The sequence below is a fragment of the Acartia tonsa genome, chromosome 7 (genome assembly GCF_053477335.1).
Source record: "Acartia tonsa isolate MP-2025a chromosome 7, ASM5347733v1, whole genome shotgun sequence".
In the NCBI taxonomy this organism is placed as follows: Eukaryota; Metazoa; Arthropoda; class Copepoda; order Calanoida; family Acartiidae; genus Acartia; species Acartia tonsa.
In genome coordinates this window covers 35,359,555-35,371,323 of record NC_137266.1, presented here as the reverse complement: position 1 = coordinate 35,371,323, position 11,769 = coordinate 35,359,555, and the positions used below count along the sequence as shown (strand labels likewise).

At 31.5% G+C, this 11,769-nt stretch overlaps 1 protein-coding gene across 1 annotated transcript in view; it reads left to right on the top strand.

Moving 5' to 3' along the window:
* Positions 1–221: 221 nt before the first annotated feature.
* Positions 222–11,769, top strand: part of LOC145323661 (uncharacterized) — a 47,557-nt gene continuing 36,009 nt past the window's right edge. The window contains exons 1-3 of the mRNA XM_080166081.1: positions 222–261; positions 820–903; positions 1,285–1,364. Of these exons, the coding sequence (XP_080022207.1) occupies position 261; positions 820–903; positions 1,285–1,364 (165 nt within the window). The 5' untranslated portion in view covers positions 222–260. The remainder of the gene's footprint in view (positions 262–819; positions 904–1,284; positions 1,365–11,769) is intronic.

Genomic DNA, 11,769 nt, shown 5'->3' with positions numbered 1-11,769 from the left:
ATCAACCACTGTACAGCCATACCATCATAGTAAGTATTATAGTACAGCAGTATGTACCATCAACCACTGTACAGCCATACCATCATAGTAAGTATTATAGTACAGCAGTATGTACCATCAACCACTGTACAGCCATACCATCATAGTAAGTATTATAGTACAGCAGTATGAACCCTCAACCACTGTACAGCCATACCATCATAGTAAGTATTATAGTACAGCAGTATGTACCATCAACCACTGTACAGCCATACCATCATAGTAAGTATTATAGTACATAAGTATGTACCTTCAACCAGTGTACAGCCATACCATCATAGTAAGTATTATAGTACAGCAATATTTACCATCAACCACTGTACTGTTGTACTATCACAGTAGGTATAGTAGAATAGCTGCTCTACAAGTCACTTTGGACGTTAGAATAGTATTATATTTTTTTTTTTCTTGATCTAGTGATTTTCAACATTAAAGCTATTTTTTTCCCATAAAAGCTGGCTGGGTGAACCAGCCCCATCCCCTCCCCCTTATTTTTAAAAGAATTATGTTTTTATTAGAGGATAAATTAGCTATGTATGTTGAACTTCTTCAAGTGGTTAAGAGTTAATTTGAAGGAAAGGAATTTGTGGATCAGCGTTGAGTGCATAATAAAAAATGACCTCATACAACACAAATGACCAATTGTAGGCCAGTATTCATTAAAATTTACCAATGGTAAAATGTATACTGGCAAATAAATTGTCTTTCGTAATGTATGACGTCAATTTTTAAAAGGCACTATGAGCTGCTAGCATCTATGATTTTAATTATATTTTTCAGTGCCTTCAATGTTACCAACCCCAGTGCCATATGTAAACCTGGCTCCAGGTCCTTATTCAACCACTCATTTTCTTTATAATCCAGGTAGGATATCTATTTTATTCTATTTACATTTTGCTATTAAGATGTAAACCATATTTATCTTTCTATCTATTTGTCTAAAAGTTAGTGTATGTAAAGCTTGCTTTCCTCTTGGTTAACATTTGGTTTCTTTAAGAAATTTATCTTTCTGTTTATCTGTTTAAATAAAAAATATCAGGGTTTGGCAGCTGCTCGTCAGTCGCCTGTATACTTCAGGGAAATCGACCTTTTACAAAAAATCAGGCCATGGTATTCCCTTTGTTCAAAAATATGTTCGAAGCATTCGAGCGGGTTTAAATCTAAGGCTTAATTACGGCTGCCGAGCACTGAAAAATATATTTAGATTTAATACAAAACTTGTGAATAGATATCTTTTAATTTTAGTGTACAAAAGTCCGTATGAATTGGAAGAATTGAATATAGCAGCAGCAGAATATAAAAGCCCGCTTTTTCAACATCACATGGTAAGTTCAGTTTTTTAAAAGTAGATTTAATCAGAGCGTTGAGACCGCTAGGGTTGCTATGTCTTTTATTTTTGATATTTAGTTATAGCACAAAATACCCCTTTGAGTACTAGTAGGCTAAAGATTTTTGTGCAAGTCCCCTGTATGATAATGAATTTCGATGCTGTCTAAAATGGTGCAAAAAATGGGGACAAATTTCAAATTGTTTTGGCGTGTGACGTCATACCCCCATCTCTTTTCTAGGGGGTTTCTTTCCTCCTTCCCTTTTCTTTCCCCTCACTTGTGACGTAAATAAACAGCCCCGTCAAATCAATTTGAAATTTGTCCCCATTTTTTGCACCATTTTAGACAGCATCATGAATTTCCGATCTAAAATAAGTCAAAGTCAATTTTCGCTTCCTTCACCCTTTTATTTAACAACCTTTGTTTTTAGGTCCTTTTTTACTTTAAAATTTCAAACGGCTGTAATTTTCTTATTTATTTTTGAAGCTAGAAGAATTTTTTTTTGCAGAAAATGTTTATCTTTATATAAATTTTATATTAGAAATATCAAAATATAAATTTCAGCGGCCGCAGCTGTACTTGGCCGCTGCCAGCCGCCGCAGACGGCATCGGCGGGAAAACGGCGGCTGAACTTTCTGAAATTTTAATACGTTATGTAGACATGGAAGAAAAACTTAATTTTAAAATCTCTAAGTCGAAAATTGCGGCCACAGTAGACTTTTAAAGATTTCTGGAGACCTGGAGGATTAGGACCTGCAGGATCATACCTAAAACATGAAATTGACTTGAACACCTGTATTTGATATGTACTACTAGAGGATATTTTAGTATTTTGGTAAGATAAAATGCTTTGTTTAAGTCAAAAAAATATTTTTGCTCTTTACCTGGATGACCCTGCCAGGTTTGTTGGCATCCTGTGCCCGCCGGGATATCTTTTACGCACAGAAATTGTGACAAAAAAAAAGTGGGGGGGGGGGGCGTTCAACGACCCCCTCCCCCCCTGACCGTTAAGGGTTAATATAAATTAAATTAATTTAGATTAAAGAACAATTTGTTTGGGATTAAATCAAATATACGAAGAAATTAAATCGGGTTATACAACAACGAAAAGCAACCCAAAATTTAGTTTGGGTTGGGAGTCGGAAATTTTTTCAATGGGCTATTTCTCTCGAGTGGTTGTGGGGTACCATCCCTTAAACCTTCCCTAGATCTATAAGAATCTTTACTGAAAAGGAGAACCATATCAAGAAGTGGTTAGGCCCAAACTTAGACACATAGATAGATAGAAGGACATCCTGCAACTTTTAAATGAAGATTATTTATATCAAATACATATAACGAAGTAAGTGTTGACATATTAGCAACATACGATAATTCAATGACATTATTACTACATACTTATTTTGATATGCAGCCAACTAAATTTTTTTCTCTCACATATTTACTCTTATTAACTTAATCCTTTTTGTTTTTCATTTATAAGAAATACAAATTGTAATTTATGTTTGTATCTTAATTTTAAATCAATTAATTATTACTTTAAATAATGTATTAAAAACAGTTACTCTTGTCATTTAATTAAAGATGAAACAATTACAAGAATATCATTATCCATGTGTAGCGACGCAAAGTAACAAATAACTTTTAAACTATTATCAGAGATGTGCTCTGGGTTTTAAAACTTGTAAATGTGAATTAAAGGTAAGACAGGACTTTCTAGTTTTTTAATGGGATTTTTATACAACTCAGACTCCTCTCCCCTCCTTACCCGACATCCAAGAACTATATATGTGAATTATGCAGAAAAAAAGAGTCCAAATTTTTTTTTGATCTAAACCATAGTCTTAAATAAGGGTTTCAGGTTTTTATCTGTACCAATAGATTTCACAAACCTCACAGCCTATTTATAGGGTATAACATATTTGTTTAAAATCTATTTTTGGAAAAAAAGGGGTGGGAGGTCCTAAAGGGTAAAATCATACTTTTAGCCATCAACTACTAAAGATGACACAATTAATAAATTCATGTTTTTAAAATCTTTTAGAAAGAATAGAAGAAGTTACATATGATTGTCGATTGGACATACGTACCCTGGTTATAAAGGAGCTATGCCACAAAAAACTAACTCTTAAATAATAGGCATTGTTCTATTTATTGACATCATCATAAGAAAGGAGGGAGAGGACAATGGTGACACTCCAACACGGCTTTCTTTGGACTAAAAAACATAATAATTAAAAATAAAATAGTCATTTATTGCATCGTATTATAAACAGCTTTCCGCGGATATTAAATGAAAAATTATAAGATTAAAACCAGTTTTGTTAGACCCGAGGGGCCGAAGGACGGTCTAACTAAACTGGTATTAATGCATAATTTCTATTTTATTTTTCGTATAAAATAGACTGTAATCCTTTGCTATATATGATTTCTAAATATGGTTGAGAAACGGTTCTAATTCAGCGAATATTAATCAGTTTCGAAGCCATACTGGAAAATTATTTATAGATATTTTAATAAATAATTGAAAATTAAAATGATAATGAATTTAAAGTACAATAGGCTAGGAAAACTTTAAATTGATTAATTATTATATAAAAAATCTTTATATTTATAAGTCAATGTAATAATATATGTTTTTTCGTTGGAACACCAATAACGTTATCTGATGATTTATAAAGACAATTCTTAATATTTTCAATAATAATTTTGCATGATGACTTCTTAAAGTCTACAGTACCAGTTACAAACAAAATAATAAACCTATCCTTGGAAACCTAGCACGGGACAGGTTTCTACTACTAATTTATTTGTTATTGTATGTACATATAAAAATAAGGTTCTCTTTTGAATAAATCTATAGATATAGATGTATAACGGCAACTACCTGGATCCCTGTTTCTTCTGCTAGCAAATTGATTTCTGCTTTTTAGAAACTTGGCTTTATTAACATTCCGACGTTAATGGTTGATTTTCAAGGGAACACAGTAAAAGTGTCTGACTGATTATGACGTAACAAAAAAATTAGCCAATGAGAGGCCACTATAAATTTTACCATTTGTCAATAACGGCCTGTCATTGGCTAATTTTTTTGTTACGTCATAATCAGTCAGACACTTTTACTGTGTTCTTTTCAAGGACTCAATTGGAAGTCGGCACAGGGCCCTCAGGAAGGGAGTTACTGTTATTTAACCCTTTTCCCATCTATTATTTTATTCTAATCTTCTGTACATTGAGGGCCAGGGTAAGTTTACCCCTCTTCCTCAAGTGTCCCTAAAGGCCTCGGAAAACGCAGCCGATATTTTAAAATGCAAGATAACAAATCATTAATAGTATATTTTTATAGTTTTATTTTAGAAGAATTACGTTTGAAGGTTTTTTAAAGTATAAAATTTGTGATCTAACCTTATAAATGCATGAAACAGTAATTTACATCTTAAACGGAAATGAACTTTTAGAAAAGAGATCATTTATGTAATAACAGATTTTATTTTTTAAAAGCGGCTGCTAAACTTACCCTAGGGGCTATGGTTTAAAAAAAATAATTACCTAACTTACAAATTATGAGCAATATTGTCCAATAGTTTTTAAGATCTTACAGAACATACAATCCTAATTCATCGTAAAAGAGTGTCTATAGTTATATTTGATCTTTTGGAAAGTCAATAGTACGACTCAGTTATTTATTCACACTTTTCCTCAACAGTTTAGCGGATTTAAAACCAACACGCAACAAGCGGTCAATGGATCCTATAAGTAGACATATTTGCTGAATCAAAACTGGTTTTACCTAAATTGTATCTGTTCCTTCTTCAGGATTATAGAATTTCAAAGATTTTAACCAAAAATGTGTGATTGTTTGACTTTAAAATAGCATTTAATCTTAATGTTCATGGCTTATTAATATAAGTTTGTCATATTTGTTGAGGTTTTTAAACAATATTTCTATAGACAATTCAACACTGCATATTTAGGATTTATAACAATGGTTATTTTATGCATTATGAGTGATATAAAAAGTCATATCAAAAGTACTTTTTAATTATTAATTCTAATTGTTTAGATCCTTTGCCGTTTATTACACAGAAGTAAATATTTTTGTTCTAAACCATTTTGAATTTTATATGGATAAAATAATTGATATAATGAACAAGGATGACAACATCCATAAAAGCGAAGCAATGAAACGGTAGGACAAACGGACATAAACACTTGTATAGTGTCAGAACTCAATAATCAGAATATTGTAAGTAAATTTGTTTTAAAAAATCTGCTTGATACAGGATAATGTTTATGGACATACTTACATTTTTAGGACTTGATTATAGAGTTGCATCGCTTATAATATTGTACTTTGTTGTCCCAGGAATCTATATACCAAAAATTGTTAAAAAAGTTGTTAAGTTATCAACAATCAACATGTTTTAAATGAACGTACGGACATTCTGGTAATGATTATAGAGTTGCTACGCTTTATAATCGTACCAAACTACTACAGGAATGACCATGCAAAGTTTGAAATCGATAGGCACAATCGCTATTTTTATATTGAGCTAGTATATCTGAATTAAACACCAAATTATTGTCTTGTGTATTTAAGATTATTTAGCAATTGAAAACAATTATTATTTAATTTTGTATCTTATTTAAGACATGGCAAAACCTTTTTCAAAATGTGATCATAATCTAAATAGGTCAAAGATTTTGGTCCTTGTTGATCTATAATTAAAATTTAAAACAAGACTCTTTCAAGATAAAGAATAAAGGATAGAAGCATATACATACAACAAGTATCTTTAATAATGCAGGATTTTACGTTAACAAACTAATAAAGGTTAGTCTTTAGGTTAGATTAGAAAACCTTTACATCTCATTTATGCTGCTTGATTTTAATTTCTTTTAAAATCAAGCAGCAGAAATGAGATGTAAAGGTTTTCTATATTTATTGTTCGTCTGTCTGTCTATAAAGGATAGATCTTATCGTTAATTTAGGCATTTTATAATTGTCCTATTGATTTTATACTTGGCATGGTTGGTTATTTTTGTAGTAATAGTAAGGCACGATTTAGAAAGCATAGCAATTCTACAATCGTTGTCTATTTACAAAAAGTTGATTTGAAACATTTTTTATATTCCTACTACAAAAAGGTAGAATGTTATAAACAAAGCATATCAAAAATGTAGGAATGTCCTTAAACAGTATCCTTAATCAACTATTAAGTTGTTAACTAATTTGACTAGGTATACATTATTAATACATAATCAATTAATAATGTTTTCAACAATGTATTGTTTATGTGGTTGATAACTTAATTCTATCGTGTCTTTTTTACATACAAAATTCGAGTTTCAATGACAACATCCATAAAAGCGAAGCTATGAAACCGTAGGACAAACTGACATTATCATTGTACAGTTTTAGAAGTGAATGATCAGAATATAAAGTTATAAAAGTCGGAACAAATGTGTAAGTAAATTTGTTTAATTGTTTGTAATTAAAAAAAATGTTTAAATACAGGATAATGTTAAAGGACATAATTACATTTTAGGACTTGATTATAAAGATGCTTTGCTTTAAACATTGAACTTTGTTGTCCTAGGAATCAGTATTCCAAAAATCAACATATTAAAAATGGGCTTATGGACATTCTGGTAATGATTATAGAATTGATACGCTTTCTAAACCGTATCTAATTAGTACAGGAATAACCTTGCAAAGTTTGAAATCGATAGGAAAATTCTAACATGTCCAAGTTAATGAAAAAGGTAATTTTTCCACCTAAAAAGCTGACGGACGGACAGACTAACCGACCCCAATTGTAGAAAAGCTTCAATTTTAAAAAAAGTATATGTTGTAAATCAAATGTTCCAGTATTTTTAGTTAAATGACATGTTTATTTTTTATTACTGTTTTTACTTTCTAAGTTTAAAATTTCAAGGTAATTTGAAGAAAAACAAGCATTAATTAAAGTCAGAAGTTACCCCGTCGACAATTTTATAAGTTATAATTAATCTACAAAAAAAGGTTTTTAAAACAACTACTGCTTTCATGTGTTAAGGGTAATATACAGCATAAATATTTTACATCAAAGGCCATTTTAAAGTCAAATCATCACACATTTTTTGTTAAAATCTTTGAAATTCTATAATCGCGAAAAAGGAACAGATACAATTTAGGTAAAACCAGTTTTGATTCAGCAAATGTGTCTATTTATAGGATCCATTGGCCGCTAGTTGCGTGTCGGTTTTAAATCCGCTAAACTGTTGAGGAAAAGCGTGTATTGCATCGTAGTATAAACAGCTTTCTGCCTTTTTCAAAACATTTCAGATTTTTATTCTAGTATTCGTGAAAAATTGTCTGTAATACGATGGTATACATGGTTTTTCAGTATGGCTTAGAACTGGTTCTAATCCAGCGGACATTAATCGGTTTCTAAGCCATACTTGAAATATTTATTGATGCAAAATACTCAAATTAAGTGGGATAGGAGGACTGGGTCAATTTTAAGGGAGGGATCACTTCTCTACCTCCCTCATTCTAATCATAACATCTTCGATACCCAATTTCAGAGATCTTTTGGTGTAGATAGACATACACAATACACATACATAGATATATTTATTTTACATGATATTACAACCCTTTCAAATTGTTTTCTATAATTTTTAAAAGCGAAGCTTTTCTATAAATAGGGTCGGTCCGTACGTCCGTCCGTACGTCCGTCCGTCCGAGATAGATAGCTTTTTTTCTTTAATTTAGGCATGTTAGAATTGTCCTATCGATTTCAAACTTTGTATGATGATTCCTGTAGTAGTTGGGTACGATTTAGAAAGCGTAGCAACTCTATAATCATTACCAGAATGTCCATACGTCCATTTTAAACATGTTGATTTTTCTACTTTTTTAACAACAAATTTTCAAGTGTTCTAATTATCCGTTTGATCTGATTTTTGGTATATTGATTCCTGGGACAACAAAGAACAATATTATAAGCGAAGCAACTCTATAATCAAGTCCAAAAATGTAAGTATGTCCATAAACATTATCCTGCTTCAAGCAGTTTTTCAACAAATTTACTTACAATTTTTCTTCGACTCTTATACTTTTAAATTCTGATTATTCAGTTCAGATACTATATAAATGTTAATGTCCGTTTGTCCTACCGTTTCAGTGCTTCGCTTTTATGGATGTTGTCATCCTTGTTCGTGTATAAACTATTCCTGTAATTAGCTTCTTGATGAGAAGACAGTAATAATTACTGTTTCCCCATTGATGTTACATTTATTGTTTTATTAAATGGTGTTTATATAGAACTGAAGATTTATCATTAAAACAGAACATATTTTAGAAAAGAAAAATAATTCATTACCTTTGTAAATCCCTGCAATTTATTTCCCTTTTCAAAAACAATCACCTTCCCCCTTATTTTTATTTTTTTTTCAAAACACGGGGGGTGTTTATTATTGCCTCACTAGGGTATTTTTTGTGATAACGCCGATAAAACAATGGAGTTTTTAAAAATGTACCCTTTAGTAGGATAAATTTTTGGTGGAAGAGTTTGGACACTTCAGTGATTGTACAATAGGATATATAAGTTGGAAGGAATTTTAATGTTAGGGGGAGATTTGAAATCTAGATAAAATTTTAGGGATTTTTTATAAAATTCGTTTTTTGTATAATTCTTTATCTAAAAGCGGAAATACAATTAAGGTTAATTAATTTTGACCAATAGGATAGGTGGATTAAAAACTACCTGCGCTCTAATTGGGCGAATGATGTACGACACTTAAGCTTCTCAGATCAGAGCGCAGATAGTTTTCAACCCACCAATCACAGGTGTCAAAATTAATTAACTTAAATTGTATTTCCGCTTTTAGATAAAGAATTGCACAAAAAAAACGAATTTTATAAAAAAAATCCTTAAAATTTGATGCAGTTTTCAAATATCCCCTTAACATTAAAATTCCTTCCAACTTATATATCCTATTGTACAACCATATAAAGTTTTAACTAAGTACCCAAAGAATTGAGGATTGTGTTTCTAAAACTTCTGGGATCAATATTGTATACAGTCCAATGTCCCCTCCCTCCTTGACACACTTATTATAAAACACACTCACTCATAATGACATAATTGTTTCATAACTAACAACACTACAAGTAGTAAGTATTTCAAGGGGACTTATCTCGTATAGACTCAAGTATCTTTAATCTTTGGTTTCAAGTAACTTCAATTCGAATTGTAATTTCCCCCAAAAAATCAAAGTTACATAATAAATATTTTTATTTGTTGGATCCTTTATAAATTTTTAATTTATAGAAAACTGCTTAATCTTAAACTGTTTAATTTTGATTTTTAAAAAAATAGTTGAAAGTTAAAAATTTTGTTGACCGGAGACATTAAAAATATATATGTCATTATAGGGTCGAACTTTCCATGTACAAATAAATTCAAGAATCCTAAGGGATAAGACAATGAATGATTAATTGAGGTATATCCCAAAACAACGATAAACTAAATTATAACCTTTCTTATATTAAAATTATTCGTTGAAAAGTTTGTAAAAACAAATTAATCAATTAATAGTTAAAAGTATTCAAAATTTTTAAACCAAGGAATAAGAAAACATAATACTTTGGGTACCACTGTAATTTTAGTCAAAGTACTAAAAACTTTAGTTTGAAAGAGAGATAGAATGAATCTGCAGGGAAAATGTGTGATTAGTTAATGAAAAATGACATCAGATGTCACAGCATGTCGAGTACAGTTCAGCTGTAACTATGGATATGCAATATACGTGGATATTATGACACGGAATAAATTGTCGTCAATTTAGGTTGCTAACATGGACATCATTTGTTGGTCAGTTTGTTCATCCAGTAGGAAGGAAGGAAATGGGGTAAAAGGAGTGGATATGGGCGGTCGTCATTGTAGCCAGCTACAATTTTCACTTTATTAGAGTATATGATAATCTGGTGTAAGATCCAAGTAAAAATAAATCCATTGCTGTAAGAAGAACAGTAATTAACAGCATCGCGGTGTGCTCTCACTTACGCGCATGTATCACTTTAATATTTAATCAGAATATCAACCTATTACAACAGCACAAAAAAACTATTCCTCAACCTTTGCTTTATCCTTTTTTTTTACTTATATGGTATTTTTATGACGTCCGAACGAATTTGGAAATATATTACTCATTAAACCCCATGATACCCCCTTTAAAAAATTAAAAATCACTATGCCGATTTGAAGATATGTGGAAGCAAGCGCACACCAGAGCATCACAATAGTACAAGAACAATACTTGATATAAGTAGCGCAATAATGCAGGGAGTAAGGGAGGGGACAATGGGCAATTAATTCAATATAAGAGTTATCAAAGAAAGGGCATGAAATCCAGTTTAATCCAATAAATTTGTAGGAAATTATAAAGGGATTGTTAATTGAATAATAGATTTCCATAGCGTCATGTAAAGTGAAATCACAACTTGTTTTTGATGAAATATATTGAGGTTTTTTGGTGTGATTTTTATATTAAAAGATTATTGGACCCGGCCAGCTCCTAGCAAGAATATGACTGCCCCTTTTCATTCTGTTTATTTCCCTTGCCCCTTTCCCCCACCTCCCTTCTCCCCGTCTGCTACATTCCAAACTAACACAACGAGTGTTTATTTCCCTTCCCCCCACTTCCCTTATCCCGTTTCCCCGTCTGCAATATTCAAAACATACATAACGAGTAGCGGCATTCTATGCGCAAGTCCCCAAACTCAGTCAGAAACTGCTAAATTCTTGCACATTCCCTTTAAGCCAGTCCCCAAAGTCTGAGACTCCTAAAAATTGAATATTCGATCCATTGTCCCCTCCCTTACTCCCTGGCAATAATGACAAGCTAAAAACAATGATACACCATACAATAATAAAAATAACCAGGGATCGGAAGCCTCACGTAAGCCGCGCATAAGCCTCATTTTTAAACCTGCTTGTGAGCAGAAAAAAAATTTAAGAAAGAAGGATTGTCTGCTAAAGAGCAGTTTTATACATCCAGCTGAATTTTATAGTGATAAAATCACGATTTCACTGAGGCTTACACGCGGCTTACGTGAGGCTTCCGATCCCTGAAAATAACAACGTCAAGTAACATTTAGCAACTTGACAATATTTCTTTTATGTCGCAAATATACAATACCTACTTATAGAGTAGCTACGCTAATAAAACAAAAGCCAATCTGTTGGAATTTCTTAATACATTCATATTAATAAATAATTTTCCATATTTTGTGTGTGTGTGTGTGTGTGTGTGTGTGTGTGTGTTTGTCTATAGCAAATGATTTTGCAGACCGATGAACTGGTAGGATTTTCCATTACAACAGAGCTATTTATAGCATGGGAAGGATTTA